Source organism: Haemorhous mexicanus, chromosome 4 (assembly GCF_027477595.1).
Source record: "Haemorhous mexicanus isolate bHaeMex1 chromosome 4, bHaeMex1.pri, whole genome shotgun sequence".
Taxonomy (NCBI): domain Eukaryota; kingdom Metazoa; phylum Chordata; class Aves; order Passeriformes; family Fringillidae; genus Haemorhous; species Haemorhous mexicanus.
The window spans coordinates 17,420,669-17,444,177 of NC_082344.1; the positions used below are offsets into that span (position 1 = coordinate 17,420,669).

General features: G+C 45.0%; 1 protein-coding gene across 1 annotated transcript; it reads right to left on the bottom strand.

Moving 5' to 3' along the window:
- Positions 1 to 3,560: 3,560 nt before the first annotated feature.
- On the bottom strand, positions 3,561 to 18,442 carry PPM1K (protein phosphatase, Mg2+/Mn2+ dependent 1K). Its single transcript, XM_059843940.1, has 7 exons — positions 18,355 to 18,442; positions 14,900 to 15,408; positions 14,261 to 14,361; positions 6,707 to 6,872; positions 6,041 to 6,185; positions 5,082 to 5,216; positions 3,561 to 4,566 (listed from the first exon to the last, which is right to left on the bottom strand). The coding sequence occupies exons 2-7, from the start codon at positions 15,337 to 15,339 to the stop codon at positions 4,435 to 4,437; spliced, it is 1,119 nt and encodes a 372-aa protein (XP_059699923.1). The 5' UTR covers positions 15,340 to 15,408; positions 18,355 to 18,442; the 3' UTR covers positions 3,561 to 4,434.
- Between the last annotated feature and the right edge of the window lie 5,067 nt (positions 18,443 to 23,509).

Below are 23,509 nucleotides of genomic sequence, written 5' to 3' on the forward strand. Positions count from 1 at the left end.
AATGTACACAAATGCACTTGGTAAGAAAGTTATGACAGGCACCACTGCCCAAGCACTCCATGTCCTGGGCCAAGAGGGCACCTGATGGGTATCTCTGCATTCAGAACAGCAATTTGGAACCAAGGAATGCCCAGAGTGTTGTTGTACTGTATATTTCGCTTTTTGGGTGAGTGAGCAATGACCTGGCAGTGCCCAACTGCCAGGTTTTCAAGGTTATTAAGATGAAAGAAGGTTTTTAGGAGAAATTATTATTAAACCAGTTTCATTCATAGCTGTTGTTTTGTGCTTCTCCCTTAGCTAAAAATCCCAGTGTCTTTGACCACAGCACATCCACCAGCTGAGACAGAAAATGTGGCTCATGCAACCCTGATCCCAGGGAACTCAACAGAAATCCTGTGGTGAGTCTAAGCTCCTCTCAATTTTCAATATGTAAAAAGCAGTGATATTGCTGATTTCTGTCCACACCCCCATTTTCAGCTGCTCCAGGATTATTCTCCAGCCCTGAGCATTTCAGCCCAAAGGGACTGACTGTAATGAAGGCCTATATTAAATTAATTACTGTATCTTTGCCCCATTTCAGTCTCCTGTGCTATGTTCATCATCCAGAGAGACCAGTTCTCCTAAATCCAGGCTGCAAATGACTTTTTTGGGAGTTCCCTCTATAAAGCATGAAACCCCATCTTTGCAAGTGGTGGAGAGACTTAAGTTGGTAATCCATCTGCAGTCTCAACACCTCTCCTAGTAAATCCTCCAGCAACATGAGGCCGCCCCCGTGCCTTCCATATCCTCACAGTAAAAATGTGTGGATAGCTGGACAGCATTTTTGCCTTTCTGTACCCACAGCCCACCCTCCTGCAGTGCCTGTACAGAGAGAGATTCATGCTCCAGGGGATATGTTCAGGCAGGGAAATATACTTACCAAACCCAATGGATTTCACAATCCATCCCCTAAAAGGTTGAAAAAAGCAAGCATTTTTCACAGTTTGCTCAGCAGGTAACCCCTAATGTTTGGTTCAGTCTGTCATAAACAAAAAATACTCTTTTAGTTGTAACCGCAGATGCACAGGAAAGACAGTGAGCTAGAGAGCAAACATTCCATTTTGTTTCATTCAAAGTGTGAGATCCTTCACTGTCCTGGAATAATAAACCTCTCTGGCGGGCACCTGTCATTTTAGAACAATTTGCTCTTTGTCCTCAAGCTGAAGGAGCTCTGTTGTGCAGGAGGATCTTGCCAGTCCCTGAGGGGGTACAGTGGAGCTGGTTGCTTGCAGAGCTGCCATGGGCTGCAGGAGGTCTAGTGACCAGATGGAAAACCTAAAGTGTTTATTGGGCCTGGCTGGGATGGAACTCATCTCCCCACAGCATCCTCAGAGTGCTGGGCACTGTATTGGCACCTGAAAAGGGGCTGGTAACACTCTTTATTAATTATCTTTATCTTGACCAGGTTTTGGGGTCTTTTCATTTTATTTTCTGCTGCTAGCCCCCACTCTGCTGTGAAGGGGAGTGATAAGAGCAGCTGATGTTCAGCCAAGGTTCATCTTCCATGGTCCTTTTTGGCACCCAACATGGGACACAGACAACAGACAATGGCAGTTTTATATCCAGTGTGTTATTGCTGCAACAGCAGCAACCTCCTGTGGGAGTCAGAGAGTTTGCTGGATGCACTGCTTATCCTCTATAAGGCTGAAGCTGGGAATGTGCTAATACAAACAATGGCTCCGGGCTGTGTCCTGGCACAGATGGCCTTGCTGAGCTGCAGGAACTGTCTTGTCTCCACAAGAGGATGAGGGAATACATCTCCCTCTCCCCGCTCTGGATTGGCGGGGATGATTGTGCAGGGTCCAAGGGTTCTTGTTCATGTTTACATGAGCTGCAAATGCTACTAACACTGCTGGCATGTCACGGGGTTGGTGGAATCTGGTGTCATCATGGTGTAAGAGAAGATTTGTTGCGTGAGGCAATACTGAAATGCACCTTGAGGTGGCTGTTCCCTGGCTGACAGGGTGTTTAGAAGGATTTGGGCAGGTTCCTAGCACAGGTATCACCACCCAGAGCCTGGCACTTTACACCTGAATGGGCACCAACCCTGGCAAACCAGTGTGTCACCTGATGGAGGGGTGCCTTGCCCACCCCAGTGAAAACCAGCAGCTTTTGCCCCATACTGGAGCCCGGCCTGTGCCTACCGAGCTTCAGTTCAGTGCTCTGAGAGGGCTGGGCTTGAGGCAGGACTCAAATAGCAGCAACTACAGGAATTGCCCCAGGAGTGAAAAAGAAACTGGAGAAAGAAAACAATGGGTCCAATAGAAAGGACTGGAAGTGAGATGGTACCTAGGAGTCCTTCCCAATCCAAGTGTTTCTGTGATAGTAGAGAAGCAGCAATAGCAACCACCAATACGCCTGAATCTAATATCCTCTGTTTCACAGAGCTTTGTCTTATCCCTTCCTTGGTGAAATTGCAAGGAAGTTATGGATGGATCTTTCCCCTGAGAAGACAACTATGCTGCTAGAAGAAATACAAACCCCCAACAGCAACCATCCTGACCTCAGGTGAACACTGAAACCCAACTCTGGGGAAAATCTGAGGAGAGAGAGGGAATTAGGATTGTAAACCAGTGGTGTGCTCACTACACAGGCCTGGGCACCAGCATCCAGTACAGCAGAGATTTACACACACCACTGCAGTTACAACCCAAATAAATTCATTGTTCACACCATGTGATGCACCAAGTGATGGGACAGACAAAACCAGGGCACTCTGCACACCCAGTACTTAATGCTGTCAGTACCACACGGAGCTCTGCTGGGTGCTGCTGGGCCTTCCACCACAGACAAGGAAAAACTAATTAACTGACTGCCTAAGGGGTAACCCTGGACTAAAGGAAATGGATAAAAGTAATGGAGATATGTATTTCACACTGGAAAACCAGAATCAGTCCAGGCACCTCAGAATTCTTTTTTTTACAAGGTGATTTAGTATCAGGCAACTTCTCTTTCATTTTGTTTTGTTTTTACAATTGTGCTATTGGAAGCATCCATAGAATGAAAAATACTGTGGCAAGTCTGAGAAAAGACCAATTCTTCTCTGCCTATATTTCACTGCCACAGGAGCTGACAGCTGACATGGAATGGAGGAAGGAAGAGGTCTGAATGAGGCACACTGGGACAGATCTTCACCTGTGCCAACATGTCACCTGCAGTCCATGTCACAACAGTGATATGAGCTGGATCAGAGCTCTGGTCCCCCCATGCCTCACTGGATACAGATTCCCCTCCAAGAAGGGAGGTGGAAACACTTCCTTGAAGTATAAAATTCCTTCCTGGTATCTGAATATCTGACATCTACTAGAAACAATACCCAAAACTCACAAAAATTACCTTACATTGTTATAATGCTCTCTCCTTTCTCTAGCTTGTTTGGGGCATTTTATACCTCCTTGTATACCATGAAGAGACATGAGAGATCACAACTAACTCAGACACCTTCAGCAGAGGGTAGGAAAATCCTCATGTATGTATGAAGAATAAACTGTCTTATGCATCAGATCTTGAAGAATAAACTCTTTGAAATCAGCTTATTTCTTTATTCAAAAAAAAAAGAAATTCAAGTTGACGAGAGTCTCTGGATATCAAAACTGTGCGTCTTTTTCCCTCCTCTGTGCTTCTGTCAGGCACTGACAGCAAAGAGAAGACAGTGCAAGGGGCTGCTGCTTGGTCCGCAGAGACTGCACAGGCTTTGGACCCAATGGAGAAAAGTTCCCATCTGTCCAACAGCACATGGCTCCAGCCTGGTCTGTCTCCTTGGAGCTAGAGGATCACAGAAGATGGCAGTGAGAGCACAAAGCAGCACTGTCTCAGGAACTTGTACAGCTACACCAAATGCCACTGGCATCAGAACCTAAACATTCTGAAACTTCTTCTTTATTTTTCACCCACTTCTCCTGGAGCACAGGGGAGTTTCAGGTGGCTGCAGCAGAAGAAGACAACAAACTCTCTTTCTGTCTACCTGAGAACATTGTGCGTTTGTTCCCCTGTGTTGTATCGGACAAGGAAGCCAGCATGTGGCTCAGGGACTCACAGCTGCCAGGGAGCTGAGGGTCCTGAGGAGTACAAGTAGGCATGAAATGACTGTGCACGCCCTCCAGCCTCAGGTGAAAGCCCAGAACCTTGTCTGTGTGAACAAAGTGATTTGTGGAGCTGCTGGGGCGACAAACCAAGGGCGCTGCCCCAATGCTGCCAGGAATAACACGGGCAGCAAGACACGGTCAGCTGTAAGCAACAACGGGCACTACACACCAAGGGAGCAGTGGCATCTTCTAACACTGGGAACAGAAGAGATGGACAACACACTGAGTCAGCCTAGGAACAGATGGAGGTGTTCTCCTGTAGCACGCTGTGTCTAGGTGGCGGCAGGAAAGGATCGCTGTGGCATTGTCTTCACGCCCACCTCCCGCTAGAAGCGAAACTGCGGCTGAAGGAGAAGGTAATCTCCCCGTTCTTGTACTTGCCCCAAGCTCCAAATGGCACTATGACAACTGTGCTGTTGTCTTCAGAGCCAAACTGCACTGCCTGAGAGAAGACACAAAGTGTCAGCATCAGTGTCTTGCTTGGAAAGGGAAACAAGTGTCTGGCTTCACCTGGCACAGTACACCCTGAGGCCAGAGACTTCCTTGCCCCTTCCCAAACCTGAGGCCCAAGACTCCCTTGCCCCTTCCTAGCCCTGCTACTCCATTCTGATATGCCCCAGAGCTTCCCACAGGATATGCCACCATTCAGAACCATGGTCAGAAACTGGCCATTTCTGTCTATGACAATGACATTTTCAGCACAGGCAGAAGCTGCAGTTAAAATCCCATGCAGTTCAGTGGACAGTGAGCTAAACAAGCTAATTGATGCGATGCCTGGCAAGGATGTGGCGAGACCCAGGGTAAGGAAAAGGCTGGCCAGCAGGACTGGTGGATGTCTCAGCCAGCACCATTCAATTCAGTTGAACGTGTGGTATTGTGTAAACAAAAACCTAGTTTTTTTTAAGCCAAACCAGCCTAACCAGGAGCCCTTGGTCCCCAGAGCAGCGCTGGCATTACCTGCTCAGTGACCACATGGGCGGCTTCAGCAGGGTCATGGCACTGGCTGATGAAGTCGCAGATCTCCTGGCTGTTCACTATGAAGTTGATGCCATCAGTGGTCAGCACCAGGAAGCTGTCGTCTGCATGGTGCAGCTGCAACAGAGGCACATGGGATGCATGACCCTTGCTGCAAGGCAAGGGAACGGCCCCCATGTTTTTACACTCTTGAAAAGCACTTTTTTATTTTCTCCGGGTGCTGTGTGCTCTCCTGCAAAATTTTACCTGAAGCTCAGGATTTCAAGGAAGACATGATAACACTGCAGTCATCTCCCTAAACCCTCAGTGGGTGGCACTTTATTGGGACCAAAACAATAGAAGTTCCTGGGGCCCTGAGAGGTACATTGGGGAAAAGTAACAAACGGAATATGAATTGACAGGAGAGCTTTGTGCCAAAGTGGAGGCTGAATACCTTCTGGGTGTTTAATTTGTTTTCTAGATGACTACAGAGCAATGGTAAGATACATGCAGCTGTCCTTTCCTCTGCCCCCTCTTCCTCTCAACTGTGCAAATCTCTATACATCCTACTTTTTTGTTTTCAGCCCATCCATATCCCACCCAGTGCTGGTTTTATACCAGCATTAACCTCAAAAGTATTCATTTGACCACAGGACCCAAAAAGACTGACACCTGTAATACATATCATATGTTATCTTTCTTCCCTCATCATATATTTTGCTGTGAGAAGTGAGATTTAGAAGTTGATCTGGTTGTATTTAGTACCAGATTCCTTTCTGTCCTGTTAGTGTTAATCTGAAGCAACTTAATGAGAGTTGTTCTCTGGTTATTTCAGTAAAAAACAATGCGTGGCCATCAGGCTTCACCTGGACTTGTGTGGTGTGTGTACCACCACTGCATCAAATACCTATGAAGCCCTTAGTCCAAGTGCTGCTGTCTCTGTAAACCAGACCTTCTTTTACCTGAATCCTTTTTGTTTCTGGCTGGGCTATCACACCACTGTTTTTAAGATCCAAATCTCCTATGCTCCGTGTCATTGCAAGTCTACCATTCACATGAGGTTGTCCCACACTGTTCCAGGCAATGAAGCCACCACACTTCTTAATCCTGTCCAGAGACACAAAAGAAAAAGCAAATTAGTTACTGCTTCACACCATTACCCCTATCTCTATCCTCTATTTCTGTCAGTAGCTAGAATGAGGAATGATGTATGGAGAGCCTAATCTGGGAGGCTGAGGGTTTGCTTTAGCTGTTTGAAGGGCTCTATGGAAGGCATGTGTCTTGGCAGGCTGAGTCCTGACCTGGGAATCACAGTGAATTTCCTCAGGTTCTAAGCTGGTTCCAACTTGGCACATTTGGACAAGTCTGAACCATGTGATCATAGCTCTGTACTGAATCTCAGTGATGCTGATCTTACTGCTGAGATCTTATGCTCATGGAGGTCTTTCCACATCCCTGGTCCTCTAAACAGGACCCAGTGCATTAGCTGGAGCTTACTGCCAGCTCAGAGCAGTCTAAGGGCTCTGTATTCAACTCTGCTTCCTTCATGGCCCAACCCAGTAGCAGAGCAGAAGCCCATCCTGACTGAGGCTGTGCTCTGGGAAGCCACATCATCAGCCTGCAGGTACCTTTCCTTCTCCTCCTTTCTCTCTGGAGTATGGTCAATGGTGAGTTTCACAGGCTTTCCTTTCCGGCACAGCAGAGCACGACTGTCTCCCACACTTGCCACAACCAGCTCAATTCCATCCCGGAGCAGAGCCACTGTTGCAGTGGTCCCAGAGCTCAGCAGAGTTGCTACAAGTGTCATCAAAGAGAGAAGTTTTAGCACAGCCTCAAAGAGTGGAGTCCTTTATAACAGCAACAGTTTCAATTGGTAAAATAAAGACAACTTGTGCACTACCTAATCAGCAAGTAACTGCTTTGAAGTTAAAACTAAATTTACACATAACAAAAAAAAAAAAAAAGCAAACATGCATGCATATAGGATTGGAGGAAGAGAGGGGAGATGGGAAGGATGAAGTGTTTCTGTGCAACATCATGGCTCCATGCAAACAGGGTAAGTGGGATAAAAGCAGTACAAGGTACAGTAGCTTCCTTTCCATTTGTAGCAGAGTCTTTTAGCCCCATGAGCACACCTCAAGTTGCAGGGTTATTGTCCTTATCCCTGGGCACAGTGACTGCACAAGTAGGTCACCATAAAGGTGATGGCTTTTTCTTTCTGTTAGGTGGAGAAGCGGGCATTTATATAGTAATTTATAAATTATAGCTACAGTAATTGTAATTCCACCAGAGGGAAAGCAGTAGATCAGTCTGTGGCATCCTTCCATTGCTGTCAGAGCTGTTACACTCCCCCTCTTCTTCCCCCAGAGGGCGATTCAGCCAACAGGCTTTGTGGCTTTTTCCAGGGAAGGTGCTCTCTGTCAACTTGTTGGAGTTGACAGTGTGACAAGGTGAATCCAGCTTCACCTTCCCAGTGTGAAGGTGAAGCTGGATTCTGAGATTCAGCCTTGTCTTGTGCCTGCAAACTGATGCAGGTGGCAGTGGCTGTCTGGGAAGCCTGCCTGGGGTACTGCTGGGCTCACCTGACAGGGGTTCACTGTGAGTGCCCAGAGGGCAAAACAGAGCCATGTGCTACCCCCTCCTTCTCTACAGGGTAAGGGAGTGAGCTGGCTGACTGCACTCAGGGATCTGCCTGGATTCACTCATGCAAGCAGATTTAAGGGCTTCTCATTTCAATTGCTACAATGGCCTGGAGAAAAAAAAAAAAAAAGAAGGGGGAAAAAAAAAAAGAAACTCTTGAAAAAGAGAAATGCAAGTGCCTATTTCAGGAAAAAGATCTGTTGTATCATCTGCAGTGAAGAAATGCCAGAAAAACTGCCCAGCTTTCCTCATTTTCTTTGCTTTTTGAAAGGGTAAGTCCCACTTTACAGTTGTTATCTTCTCTTCCTGCAGAGGTAACCCAGCAAGAGAGATCTGGAAAGCTCCTGCTAACTTGAGCTATTACACCAAAATGTCTGGACAGGACCAGCTACTGCCTGCCTCACATTTGCATCTACAGCCAATGCAATTTCCCTTCAAAGGCCCTCTGTAGGTCACCTCCATTCTGGGCTTTTCCAGTTGTTCCGGTTTTTCAAAACAAGCCAATTTGAGATGAGTTTTGGGCTTGCTTAGGAATGTGACTCCCCAGTTATATTCTTGTTTTCATGTACTAACAGTTAACATGTCACTGCCTTTCCACCACTGCTTCTGCAGAGATCAGCTACAACTACATGTGCTCCTACCTCTGGCCCTGCAGCCCTGACCCCAGCGACATGGGACAGATTTGAGACAGGACTTTTTGTATTTGATCCCAAGGAATGCCAGGCAGCCTGAAATCTGACCAGAAGCCAACAGGTAGTGATAGAAATACAAGAGCTGTGAGATCTTTGCAGCCTCCTTCCCCAACCCTGTAAGGTCTCAGCACCCTGTAAGTCAGACGGGGCTGGGAGTAAACTGAAGTCACCAAACCCTGGAAAATGCATTGAGCCTTGTTGTGCAGTGAAAGCAGCAAGTCTGTGAATCAAAAAAACCCAAACACAAACCCTCACAAACAGGTGTTAATTAAGCTGGTGTTATTATATAAAACAGGTATTATTACTGCAGCGAGGACTGGGTTTAGCTGAACGCTGAACCAGCAGGTCAGGGGTGACTGTCAGTGGCCATGGTCACACCTTGGGCTGTGCCAGGGCCACGCAGGCTGGGACACTGGAAACTGGATGTGGCAACTTCTGACTGGTGGCACTGGTGGGCACCGACATCCTGTTTCTCATCTGAAGCAAGGACTAGCCCAGTGCAGGGTCACTTTGAGACACGTTATGAAAATAAGACATTAAAAAGTACCAGTGCAATTAGAAATTTTAGCAGAACCAGTAAAATACCTGTTTTAGCCAACAGTTAGAACAAGTGAAATAGAGCAACCTATGTTAAATTACCTTTTTATTTTACAGAAGATGCAATTTATTTAGACATTAAAATTAATGCAGAACTACTGCTACTTTCCCATTTCATTCTGTGGTTTTAGAACTATGCTGAGAAACATATAAAAAGTTAAATCATAGTCTTCAATTCCCAAAAGACTGGAAATATTTGGAATTCAGGTGAATCTGCATATTTTCAGTGCAAACTCCCAAAGAAAAGAGCTGCTATTACAAAATCAAGGGCTGGTACTAAAGAACAAGATATTGTCCAGAATTGTGGGCATGAACAGAGTGACTTGAACTTTATATGTTTATTAGTTAAATAGCACTCCTAGGAAAAAAACCATGCTGCTCACAATCTCTTCCTTGGATCCAGTTCATGCTCTGGGTAGGGATGCAAGAACATGCATGAATCCAGATGTAGCATTATGTGATTTCTAGCACAGCTCAAAACCACAGGAATGATGATGAGATAGCATTTCTAATGCTTTTTTACAACTGCTACTAGTTTAACACAAAATATGTTGCATCAGCACATGTATTGGTTTTAACAATTAAAGAGTTTTTTCTTCTAACAATATCACTATAAAACTAAGATCTTTCAATAGGTTCTTAACACTCACTGGACACCTTCTACTGCAAGTCATCTCAACTAATGTGACAAAGAGGATGTGGAAACCTTCCAGTAGTCCAGGCTAGGAACCGCTGGACTCCTTCACCTGGGACAAAATTAAGCAGATCTCTCTTTCCACTGAAGCCCAGCTTAAAGTGTCCAGGGCCTCCAGTTCTAGAGCTGCTGATCAGGTACAGTGTCTGCCACAAATAACACGCACACAGAGGCAAATAGGAAATTCACCCAGGGACTTTGTTCAAACAAAATAAACCTGCAACACTGGAGATGCAAGAATAAGGGCTGCAGAACAGGAGATGGAGTCAGTCACTCTCAGGTCTGCCTGCACTGCCCTGTGCAGGTCATGTAGGAAGCACCTGCATCTTTGGCCTTGGTAAATCAGCCTTGGTATCTCTGGGGAATTGCCACTGTTCTAGCATTCTCACTAAAACTGTGTGAGAAAACCAGTTTAAATTCAGCCCAAATAAAATCTAAATTTAGTTTCCCCTATAGAGATAAGTTACCAACCAACCTACCTATCAAATGAAGAATTTTATCAATGCTAGAAGACCAGCTATCTCATAATATGGCAAGAATGGCCACTGAAGAATATCTGCTCCCTCAAGGTAATTACACCAATATGGGGAGTCCAAACCAGTGCCAAATGAAATGGGGCCATCTTAAAGGCACTGAATAGAAGTTTATTAATTGTTCTGACTAATGGAAAAATAGGCAAAACAAACATCCCTTTAATGTTGTAATTAGTGTCTTCTAAATTGATTAGGTAACACTCAGAGCCCTTGGATAAAAAGGCTGCCTTTACAATGCTGATAAATTTATTAAATACTCAAGTACAATTTCTACAGCTCTCCCTTTCCCTCAGTGTTGCAGGTTAACATATTTAAAGAAAAGAAAATAATTTTTGAACGGTAACTTACAAAAAACCCCAACAAAACAAACATTACTTTAAAAATGTAATTACTTCAAAATAACTTCTGCTGTTTGTCAGCATAATAAGATTGAAGAGTAAAAACCCTGTGAAACATGGGTAGACAAGTTAACACCTGGCTATGTTTTAATAAGATGGCTATTCCAGATGTGAGTGGCCAATGTGATTAGCATTGGATGCACTGAATGTGGAGGTTGATGGACAAACTCCCTCTTGTTTTCTCTGGCTCACAGTGAACAGAAGCAGTAGCAATACCTGGTAGGATTCCAGTATTTTTTCCAGGCCAAGAAAGAGTTTGTCTCACATTCTTTGGGGAAATGCTCAAATTTCCTCAAGCACAGAATTTAATTTCTTATTTCTATCCTTGCTGAGCAAAGCTTTTTCAGCCTTTACGTTTTAGTATTTATGGCTGGTAAAAAATAGCAGAAAATTCTGCCCATCTCTGGGGGCCATGGATAATGTCATTTTTTGGATGTGAACTTCCTTTATGTTCTATGCCTAACTCTAGGAGTGATTTGAAAGTGACTGGCCTGTATTTAAATGCATGGACGTGAATGAAAACACATTTTTGAAGAGGTATCAAACACCAAGCTTCAGGGCTCAGACTAGCTCTAAGCTGTTAATGATTACACAGGATTCAGACAGAGCAGAGATTATCACAGACCTGCCTACAGCAAGTTTCTTATGCTTTTCTGTGAAACAGATATAGGTCACTGTCAGAGGGGTAACTGGACCAGGCCCCAGCAGGCCAATACAGCTGGCAATAGCACTGGTAAACTGTATGCCAGACACAGCAGCAGTACCTGGAACACACACATAAACCATTTTTATTATTGCAGTCTCACAGGAACTACCATGCTGTGTATTTTCCACCTCTAATTTCAAAAACTGTATCATTGTTGAGTGACCAACAGAGGGCCATGCCCTTGAAGACATAGCTGGGGTCTCCCAACAAGGAACGTCTCTAGTCCTGTTAAATTTATGCCTTATGTAAGGTTTTGCCCCTTAAATAGTACTATAAACAATGCCTCAAACATGCCATTTTGGCTACAGGGATTTGTCCCAGGGTTTAGTTTCCTTCAAACACCCAGGTACAAGTTTTAAAACTGGCTGTGTGTTAGTAAATACCTGGACATCCTGAATGTGCGCTGTTTTTTTTGCAGACACAGTGAAGTGAGTGAGCCCTGGAAGGGGCATCTGCTGAAACAAGTCAAAGCTATTATTTTGCACTTCATCAGCTATGGCCAGGTTTCAAAAGGAGGTCAGACTTGGGGAGCATCCAGTGTAACCCAGATATACCAAATTACACAATCAACCACCAGCTTCAAGATACTCTAGCAACTGTCTTGACTGTCACATCCAGAATAGCCACACTTAATCAGAAATTTTGCTGGCAAACTGAATCAGTTTGGAAGTGGGATTCTAAAAAAGACACATCCCAAGCACTGAAATTTTATGTAACTTTCAAAACATCAGCAACAGCAAAAATATCCACCCAAAGCAATCAACAAAGTATTGAGTTATTTTACCAACAGATATGCGAGAAGTTTAATCTGTTCAGAAATCCAAACTTGACTTTGCACCCTGTTACTCCATTCTTTGCCTTAGAACTTGATTTTCAGCCAAGAACAATAGGCTCTCTTAGATCCCGGAGGTTCCTGTCCTGCAAGAGTTTGCAGGTTCTCAGCCTGAGAAACACTGAGCCCCTGCCAGAGTGTGGCCCCTATGGATGTTTGGCAACTCTTTTGCCCTCTATTTTGCTTTTTTAATGAAGAGGGCTTGTGCAGTATCCTGGTAACCATTGCATACATTTTCTGGCATTAAGCAGCACCAGTTAGTTAAGTGGTATGAAAAAAATCCTTTAAGGAGTTCTAAAATGCTCTGCTTGCTGCTCAGTTTGTCAAATATTGTTGTTATCCAATTCTGTAAGTCTCATCTACAAAGTATTATGATTTGAAATAGTTTTCAGAAAAAACAGAATAATACATCCAGTACAGTTCTCAATCCTTCTCCTCAAGGAGCTGCTCTGACACAGAGGTCACTACAATGAGCCAAACCAAGAGCTGTCTTACTCACAAAGGTGCAAAGGGGCAGGGAAGGGGACAATTAGATCTGAAAATGAAATGGTTTGATCCAGGGAAGCACGCAAACTTGTACTCAAATACTGTCTTGGATTTTGGTTGGTAAGAAAATACATTTGCAAAGAGGCTGTGGGATAAAAAGCACATCTGCTCTGCTGATGTCTCTCAAGAGCTCAGCTAAAACTCAGCTCATAGGTCAAAAGTAACTCTGGTCTTTTTTACAATATGAAATGCAATGGGAAAATTACCTTTATAGATTCTATCCTCCTTTTTTAAGGGCTGCATCTCAGGACTTAAGACTTTTTTCCTGATCCTTGGTGCAGGCTAAGGTAAGAGGCAGTGCTGCAGCAGTCAGGCCACCTGATCTGCATTTGAGCCTGCCTAGATTCATCTAGTAATTAAAGTGCCATCTAGTAATTAAAGAAAGCCACTCCATTACTTGATTGTATTCAACCAGTGCTCCAGAAAAGCAGCTTGAGAATACAGTATCACTTCAGTCCATACAGGATTTCTTAGTTTCCAGTCTTTCTTGGAGAGAAGACTTTTACAGTTTCTGTTCTTCTGGTAGAACTTCAATTATTTTGCCCACGCCTGCACCAGCATGGGAACAGGGTTTTTGTTTGGTTGTTTGTGGGGGATTTTGTTTGGTTATTTTTCTGTTGTGGGTAGGTGTTTGTTTATTTGGTTCGGTTGTTTTTTTTTTTTTAATTGGGTTTGTTTGGGGTTTTCTTTTAAAACTGGCTAAACTGACTCTCGAAATTGCATTTCATGGCTGAGAAAGCTCCTGTGACAGAACTGGGACAGGCACTTCTATCTCCCTTAAGTTACTTGCTATAAGCTCTGCTTGCTGCAACTAGAACTTCAGAGGTACTTAGTCTCTAGACACATATACAAGAACTTCATTAACAGCCAGGATGAAATTGTAGTCTAAAGGAGCTGGTACCAGCTTTACCGCAGCCTTACCACGGCCAAACTTGTTTTCCTCTTCACTGCTTTTTTCCCTTTCCCACTCAGCTACTCCTGTGATTCTGTTTGTATAGAAGCAATATTGGTTGCATTAATTTTGGCTTATGTTCCTCCTCAGGTGCAGCAGCCAAGTTAGGAAGGGGAACTTTGACACTGTTGCTTTTAATCCACAGGACTAACAGCTTTAAAACAAGCAAACATAAAAAAGCACCCACCCACCGCACCCCTAAAATTAAAAAAAAAAAAAGTGAATCAAAAACCACCCCTCTCCACATTTCTTACCAGTAAAATTATGGTCCTTGCAAATCTAAATCACTCTTTGCTACCTTGACAAACATAATCCTTTTTAGAATCATGTTAAGAGAAATTAATTGATGATTATGCTAGCATTCAGATTCATAACTCCTCCAGTAAATTTGACTGAGACTTACAAAAGTTATTTCATTTTTAGGAGGCAAAGCATAATTGTTTTATTTGCAGTAAGTGACCAGAGCAAAACCCTGTGTTAAGTAAAATTGTTTTCAAGCAGTTTTCTGGACATTTTACTGCAAAACTACTGGGCAAATAAAACAAACTTTATTCTCCACATCTATATGAGTAGAATATTTTTTTTTACCTACCATCAGCAGAGAGATTAGCATGCCTTTCATATGCTTTGTCTATTTCTAGAAAAGCTTTGCTCAAAACATTTTCCAAGTTCTCCTCCTCAGCAAGAAATTCCCTGGAAGCAAGCAAGTAAGAAAGAAATTAAACCTCTTTCCAAGAAATATACATCCTGATCAATCTGTTTCACAGTCTTATCTCCTCCCAGCACCCACTGAATCATGCTGGACCTGAGTGGAAAGGTAATGTGATTTTACTAACTGTGTGCACTGAAAGCATAATCCTGTAATTTTGCAAATATCTAAGGTCCTTAACCAGCATCCAGGGATATGATAGATACAGAAGAATGTAAGCAAACTATAGGTCAGCAATTACAGAGATCCTGTGTGAAAACAGTCCACACTGTCCCTGTGTTCCAAGACCTTTTCTGGACAGGGGGCACAATTGTGCTTTTGTCTCCTGTGGTTTTGGCCTTGGCTGGGACAGGTACCAACTCATTAAGTAATTCATAGCGTATCTGTTCCACCCAGCACACCTTCTGTCCCATAAGGACAGGCAGCTACATAACCTAGGAGGATTAGCTACAATGTACAACCCATTAAAAATGAATCTCGGCTGCAATTTATTTGACACACACTCCCTTGATGAGCACTTACTTAATATATTTTTCCATGTACTTATCACAGAAGTCTGCAGCTGCTGCCCCTCCGTGCCCATCGTACACCGCGAAGTACAGGATATCCTCTGTCAGCTGAGCGTAGTCGAACCGGTCCTCATTTTCCTTTCGCTTCCCGATGTGGCTGGCGCAGCCCACGTTGCTCAGGCTCACCTTTGGGATGGGCTTCCCGTACTTTATGCTGGGTGGGAGGAGAATGGGCTCATCGATGCGATTGTCCCAGATGCCGAAGGTGTCCCACGTGGTCGGCCGCCCGCTCCCGTCGGGGTCGAAGCGGGAGGCGCGGCGCTCGCAGGTGGAGATGGAGCAGGCGACTGCGGGGCGCTTCTCGTCCTGCAGGAGGCGGGACGTGAGCGCGGCTCTCCTTCTTACTTGGAACCCTCCATTCCGTACCAAATTAATTAGAGTAGCTGTGGACATAACTTGTCTTCGCAGAGATTCGTAGGGGAAAAGGGACCAGGAGCAAAAATCGCGCAGCTGCTGGAGTGTCTTAGAGAATGAGGGAAAATCGATCCGGAAACAAGAAGTACAGGAAAGGGAATTTTCAGTTGCATCATTCAGGAAACAATGTCACCCTGAGAGCCCGCTAATCACGCGGAGCCCAGCACTCCCTGGAAGCGACTGTAGCGGGATCTGCGTGACTCACCGGGAAACTATCCCACATCCAGCAGCAGCCCACATCCAACCCCAGCTCTGCACACAGAGCCAGGGAGGCACTTCTGCTGGCCTCTTGCAGAATGACATCCCGAGTTTTCAAAGGTTGAAGGGGGAGAAATTGGGAGTGATGATAATACTAAAATATGAATATGTGACAATATGAGATAAGGTTGAGAAAATGAGCTTATCATGCATGCTCTGCAAACACCAGCTGAGATATCTGCACTGTGACTCCCAGGGGGAAGGGGGGGGAAATGTATATGCTTAGATTTTAAAATTTTTTATCTGCATGTGATATTTGTTTCTGTCACATTTATAGAGATCCTGAACAATATTTTTTTAACACAGAGCTGTTAAGTTAATTGTGATTTTTTTAAATTCTAATGACAACTACCTAGAGTGTATCTATTGACATCCACAACTATACACACAAATTTCCCCCTTAAAAAACCCCATGCACCTATTTGCTGTTTCGTCTGGCTTGAAGTTCTCTGCCCCCAACCCTGAAATGGGCTAACACAGGCAGACAAGATCTTCTACTGGCTTTTCAGATCTCTTTTCTACTCCAGATAAATTCAAACACACCACTTGGCTCAGCACAGACAAAAATTCACTAATGATGATTCACCTAGCATGCTGAAAAGTATAGAAAGATTGGATTGTTTGATATTTTGTAGAGTAACACCCAACTTCACCCAAGTCCAAGGATGCAGTTTGTAATAATTACATGTTGTTGCAATAGAGTAATTCAAACTGGACCACACAGATCACTGTAACTAACCACACTAAAAATATAAGCCCAGTGAGGAGTTTCTAACTTAATTACTCAAAGTTTGCTAAGAGCAAAATTATGAGCGAGAAGTATTATATGACAACAAAAGATCTAAATATACCCAGGCTTATGGTGAATGAAAAATAATAATAATAATAGTAATAATAATAATAATAATTAATTAAAAAAGACAGCAGGGTGATCTGACGTAATTGAGCAGCAAAGAGCAACACTTGTACTCCAGAGATACTTTAATTCTGGGCTGGAATGCCTTGCTGTTGTCCTCTGCCCAAGTCAATGACAACTGCATCTCTACATCTGAAATATTTGTTAAAGCTATGTTTTTAAGTTGCTAGATAAAAATCTGTGTACTCGCAAAAAACATGCAATCAAAGGTAAATTAGTTATAGGTTGCTTTAGTAGAAAATGGCAGTGACAGAGCTTTCAGAAGGCCATCAATAAACATGTTGTTCCCAGCTCAAAGTATGTTACTTCTGATGCTGTGGGTTTACCTTTCATGCAATTCTTAGGTTGCATGAAAAGAGGAAAGGTTTCTTTACTTAGCACTTAGAGTTTAACTGTTGACTTGATAAAGGCTGAATGTTCTGGAAATTGTTGTCGTTGCACCAGCTGAATATGGAACTACTTGAAATCTTTAGATTTTCCATTTTACTGCAGGGTGATTGCAATATCACACCCTTATTTTAGCATACTTACAGGTATTTAAAACCTAGTTCACTTCCTTGAGCTGCTTTTTCTTTCATGCTATCCTTGACTTGCAACAGCAGCAGGTTAACTTCCTTTTGTGAAACACAGCAGGACCAAACTAAAAGCTTGTCAATTAGCAAAACCCATGCTCACTTTCACTTCTGTCAGCTTGAGAAGAGAACATGAAATGCTTGCTATATTTAGACTACCCAGTATCCACAGCATGAATCAGAGGATCAATCCAAACTCACAAGATAATTAATGCATTTGTTCCCTATCAAATTCGACTCTCACCAGGTAAGTAAAAATAGTGACGATAGTTTTGCCTTCCTAGGGTCTCTGCAAGACAGAAGTAGGAACCTGCTCTTTAGTTTATTATGTAAACAGCTCTGGACACACAACAGTCTGTGCTTTCCCAGCTGCAAACACTGGGCAGACCCATCAGGGCAAAACAAGACAGGAGTAATGAAATGAGGGGCACCGGTGTTAGAGACAAAGTCCAAGATGGACAGGTCTAGATAGAAATCTGCTTTGAGGTGCTCCATCTGATCCTGCTCATCTGTACGTGTTTTCCTGGAGGGAAACAGTTCCTACAGACAGGCAGGGAAACACAGCACTTAAGGCGGGATGAGGTGATTAAAACTGTAGTTTTACAGGCTGCCTGCTGCTCAGAAGATGGAAATTTTCCGGGCTGCCAGAAGAAAAGGGGAAGAAAAGGAAACCCGGAAGAAAGCGAAGGCATGCCTGCTGCCCCAGGGGATCCGACGTATGTAAAAAGGAATGTACAACTCCAAGTGCACTTGCCTCGCATGCCTTCCCAGCCCCACGTATGTGGGCAGGACCGTACGGTTGTGGGTGTTAAGCTCGCCATAAAACAGGTGCGTTGTTGTTTTATTTTTTTAAATCCGTGACATTCTAGTATCGCCTCCCTGCCTGGACAGCAAACTGGACACGAGCAGCAGCAATTTAAAGACGTCTCTCCTGCAGTTTGCGTATCACGAATTACCACAGACCGCGTTTATTCCGTGCATATCAAAGATGCGGCGTCCGGCGGCAGCCCCTGCGGAACGCCAGCCGTGCCCAGCCCCGCTCCGCGATGCGCCAGACCCGCTCCCTGACATTCCCAGCCCTGCCGCGGCCCTTCCCGCCCAGCAGACGCGGCTGAAGGAGAAGGGAGAGCGGAGCGAGAGGAAAGGGCAAAAGAAGGAGAGGCTTGCGAGCTCGGCCCCTCACCTCCGCTAGGCCCCTCACCCTCCCTCGCCCCCGGCCCATGCCCCGGGTAGGCGGCCCTTCCTTACCTCCTCCCGCGCCTGGGCCCGGCGGCGGCAGCGCCTCAGCGGTGCGAGAGCGGCGCCTCCCCGGCCAAGGCTGCAGCCGGCCCCGCCCGCCGAGCCCGCCCGGCCAATCGGCCCCGCCGGCGGCAGCCGCGCCGGCCGAGCCTCCCCCACCGCCCCCGGCCCGCCCTCCGGCCGGGCCCGGCCCCTCGCACGGGCCTGGGGCTGCGCCAGGAGCCGGGGTACGGCCGTGGCTGTGGTCGGGGTGACCCTGCACAGCCCCCGGTTTCACAGAATCACGGAATCGCTTAGGCTGGAAAAGACCGCAGAGATCATTGAGTCCAACCACACCCAGTCTTCCCTTAAACACATCCAGAGTGGGTGACTCTATCACCTCCCTGGGCAGCCCATTCCAATGTCTAATCACCCTTTCTGTGATGAAATTCCCCCTAATTTCACAGAATCAGAGAATTTACCGAGTTGGAGAGACACACTTCTGGCCCTACACAAGTCCAGCCTAACCCTCCTCTGGCGCAGCTTTAGGCCATGTCCTCTCGCCCTGACGCGGGTCGCCTGGGAGAAGAGGCCGACCCGCACCTGGCTACAGCCTCCTGTCAGGCCTGGATTCGGCAGGTGGAAGCCCGAGGGCCGGGACAGCCACTCTGTGCCTGCAGCTGCTGCCCACAGGCTGCCCAAGAGGCCTCTGGAAGCAGCAGCGATGCCCTTATGCAACAAATATCCAAAATATTTAAAGCACAGTTGTGTGCGCTGCTCTGAGGCAGCTGTTTCCCTGAGCAAAGCCCTGCTGCCTCCTGACGTGACCCATGTCCAATCAGGATTTTAAAGGGATCATTCGCTCCACTCTGTGCTACTGCCAGTCTCTGACCTTTGATGCAATTTGGCAAATCAGATGGCTCTGATTACAAAAGCCTTTGAAACACGCCGTTCATTCCATCTCATGCTGTCTGCTGGAGACCAGAGTACTCAAACACAGACACCTGATGAAAAAGAGCCAACTCAATTTCCATAGGAGGTTAAGGAGATTGCTGTCAAGTTTGTCCTATATATTTTTGAGGTAAAGGAGCTTTTGTTTTGTTGGAGTGATGTTTCTGGTTGCTGCAAAACCTGGCCAGAAAAGCAGCAATAAAACCTCTCAGACCTCTCACTGTACAGCTCTACTTGTAGAAGAAGGGGTTAGGTGAACATGGCAGCACATACTAGATTGTTCTGGTTTCCAGATGTGCGGTGTCCCACTCAGCATTTAGAAAGGAATTTGATCCTATGGGTCTTTTGGGGATAGCAACAGCGTCACCTGTCACTGCAGGTTGTTCTCTGGTTCCCATTTGTCCTCAGTGAGACAGGAAAAACAAAGCTCTCCTGCCAACTCTCCTGGCATTGGGGAGACAGCAGCAGTTCTCCTGAGCACAAAGGATTCATACAGGAGTGTATCCAAGCTAGCACAGTGAATTACTGAGAACAAAACCAGCATATTATCTGTAAAACAGATTTACAGAGCAGCACTAGTGGGGTCTTCTCAGAAGCGTCAGGGTCCTACATGACATGGAGGCACGAGTGCTGGGAGACAATTTCTCCCCCATTGAATTGGCAGTGAAAGGCTAGCATGGAAATAATAAATGTTTCATGTTGAGCCCTTATGTGCAGTAGAACTGCTCTTATCTTTACAAGGCTTTGGAAGGCAAGTGGGAGGCATCATGAGAGGCAGCAGGGAAAAATGAGGCAGTAAGCATAAGAATAGCTTTGTGAGAAGGCAAATGGCTTGAAGACAAGGCCAGGGCACAATGGCAAGAACACACAGAGGAATCGGTCAGGGTACAAGGCAGGCAGGATGGGCTGCAGTGTAGCATTTAGTACTTTGAGGGGCCTTTGATAACACTTGGAGGACAGGAGGCAAAAAAATTCAGGAACACAGAAGGCAGGAACTTGTACTATGCAATATTTGGTTCTGACTTCAAACAGTTAATTTGGACTTTCCTCTCACATGTTTTTTTCCCCTAAAGGAAAAAGGTAAGTATTCCTAGATTCCAGCTCTCCTAACAAGGAATCTCTGCTCCTGCAAGGTTCTCTGTGTCTTCTGTTTTACTGCCTCTGTTTTTTGCTGCTTCATCATGCTCCTGACCTTTCCCTCCCTTGCCTCCTATTCTACTTTTTGTTTCTCCTTTTTATTACATTTTATTAATGACTTGCACATACTTTTCTGTGATTATTTCTTTCCTGCTGCCTCTTCCCTTTTTCGCTCATCTTTCCTGCAAGCTTCCATCTTCAAATTCCAAACCCTTAATCTGGGACTGTCTTGTGTGACTGGAAAACAAACCAAACTCCTGAGGGCAGGGGCAGGTTGGTTTTCTATGTGCTGTCCTGCCCAGCATTGTAACTGAACAAACAGCAGCTGGAATTCTGGGTGGGGGGAAAGAAATGTCCATTGTAATATCTATGTATTGTATCTCAGACCAACCTATAAATGCAGGGCAAGCTGATTCTGAATGCCATGCTCTTTTCACCAGCACATGATGTTAAAGTTTGGAGAATTTACTCTTATATCATGCTTTCTATCCTCATAAGGGAAAATGTTTTCTTTATGGTACACTTCTGGCTAATTATCTGCCTGTACAATCTAGGTCTCCTAGCAGGTCAGAAGAGACCAGAAAACAACCTGTGGCTATGGTGAAGTGGTCACTATTTTACCATCAACATTGAAATAACTGGCAACAGCTATAATTTCTCACAACACTTTTCAAAGGCAGCCCTTCAAGATCAGGTGAGCTACTGTGTCACCCCTACCATGGCCATTTGACTGCCTGTGCTCATGGACAGCTCTGGATACCCCAGCTCTCAGTGTGAACATTGGTGATGAGAAAAGAGCAGCAGGAAAGCTTATTGGGGATCTCTTTTCCTTGCATCAGGAGTCAAATTTAAGTTCAGACCCTTGCCTGAGCCATGCTGTAGGTGTGCCCATGCCTGGCCCTGTACCTCACTGATCCTGTGCTTCCCTGGCTTATGGATCCTCTGTCTTGACCTCGAGTCTGGCTAGTCTCTATGGTCAGGCTTGGTGGTCCCTGGACTGCAGCTGACCCCCTGTTGCTGTCCTCAGCTGGCCTGACTCTCCTTAGGTGCCACGGAGCTGTCAGGGAGGTCCCTGCCTGCCTCACCATCCCCCTTATCCCCAGCCTGGTGGAGCAGCCGTGCTTCTCCATGCTGACAAGGGCTGCACACGGTCCTTAGGGTGTGGGTAAAAAGCAGCTTTTTTCTTCCAGGGAAATGTGCTTTTTGGCACTCTTGCCAAGTACTACCCTTGCATAAATAATCACAGTGTTAACACTGAAACATGACTAAGCAAGCTAATAGGCATTCTGTTTAGAAACAATAAATAAAAAAATTATTGGTTTTGACACTGTTCAAATGATGTGCAACACTTAATTCTCAAGCTCACGCTCTATACTTTTATGGATGTGTGACAAAACTTCTGTGCTCAGACTTTGGGATATGGTAGTCTTCCTCTAGTTATCCTACTCGATATGTTTCTACTTCATTTTGGACTTGTAGTTTACACAGAGACAGAAGGGCCATAAGCACATTCCCAGGACTTCCCAGATCAAACTGCAGGCCCTGAACCAGTTTTCACTTGCAGGGAAGGTGGGAGCCAGATGTACATCTATTCCCACAGGATTCTTCTCAATTCAGATGACATGGCTTGATTCTGTCCTGGTGAAGATGGAAAATAAACTCCTGTATCTAAACACTGTGCTGGGAAGATCAGATCAAGAGCATGCCTAGGGGATTAGCTGTTGTCATTAAAATCAAAGTCAGCTTTCATTCCTTGGTGGTCCCCGGTGTGGTGGGTTGACCCTGAGCAGCCACCTAGGGAAGCCACTGTCACTCCTCCTCAGCGAGCAGTACCAGCACTGCTCAGCAGTAGCCAAACCACTGTTGTGTTTTCAACACCACTCCAGCTACTAATACAAACCACAGCACTGAGGACTACTATGAGAAAGTTAACTAACCCAACACACTGAGTTTCCTAAAGCAAAAGAAAATGGTTGAATTGTTTATCCTGACTTAAATGGCTTTGGAGTATTCAAGCAGTTTATTTGGAAACAGAAAAAAGAAGGTTTGGCTGAGCTTTTTGTGCCCCTTGTCATCTTAAATGCAGGGAAAAGTGAGTTAGAACAGAATGTTCCTAGCCCTTCACATTGTGCCTTTGGCATTCTCCAATTACAGCATGTTAGCTGTGTAAATTGAATTTCTCCTTGAACTTTTCCAATCTAAATGATTGTATGATTCTATTAGGAAGTATCATAAGTTAGAAGCTGTGATACTTCAAAATATGAGCATGCCATGCATGATAACTTTTTATTATTTGTATATGAAATTGAAAGATCTGATTTTTGGGATTGTTGCACAGCAGCACAGCTGATTTTTTTTTCAGTATCATAGCTTCAGTTTAATAAAGATAATATTCCAGAGCAGAATTCAGTCATCTGCCTGCTGAGAAGAACCACATGGCTATTTCTGCCTTCATGATTAAAGAATATTCCTAATGATTTTTGAAGAGCTGTTGTAATTTGACAGCAGGAAATTATTGTGGCTTTTGAATATGTAGCAAATGTTTTAAAGCAGGCTTTTAAGTGGTTTCCTTGGCAACCACTCTTCTTTAGAGATCAATCCATGCTATTAAGTATCCTGCTGGACTTGGATCAGCCTTGCAATATTAAAGGCACTTGTTTTCAACACTGCTGGGTCATGCACGGTTCCTCACTGCCCAACAGCCCGGAGCTCAGAGGGAAGCTTGCTGCCTGCCAGGCTTTTTTCCAGACAATCAAGGACACATCTCTTGGTGGTGAGCTGGCACAGGCATCCTGAGGGGTGGAGGAGCTGTCCATGCTCACATTGGCTGTGTTATCCAACAGCCCCGAGGAATGGGGGGTTTATTTCTCATTTGTCTACACTTCACCCCCCACCACAAGACAGTTCTTGTTACTTGTGTTTCCCCATTAAAGGAGAAAACAAGCACAGCTCTTAGCTGCACAGCCTGCATTCTTTTATTTTTTGTTTGACATCTCAACTGTCTGGGGCATCACATAATTAATCCTTCAACCCCATATTCAGCATTTATGATCAATAAGAATGTAAAGCCATTAATGATGGAGAATCCTGGAGGCAT

What these genes read in the sequence shown, in the direction of transcription:
- PPM1K (XM_059843940.1), bottom strand. Translation starts at nt 15,339, where the DNA reads ATGTCCACAGCTACTCTAATTAATTTGGTACGGAATGGAGGGTTCCAA. An exon ending in AGAAAGGAGGAGAAGGAAAG is followed by an intron (nt 6,186 to 6,706) that starts GTACCTGCAGGC and finishes GTCTCTGGACAG; the next exon opens with GATTAAGAAGTGTGGTGGCT. An exon ending in CCCATGTGGTCACTGAGCAG is followed by an intron (nt 4,567 to 5,081) that starts GTAATGCCAGCG and finishes GTCTTCTCTCAG; the next exon opens with GCAGTGCAGTTTGGCTCTGA.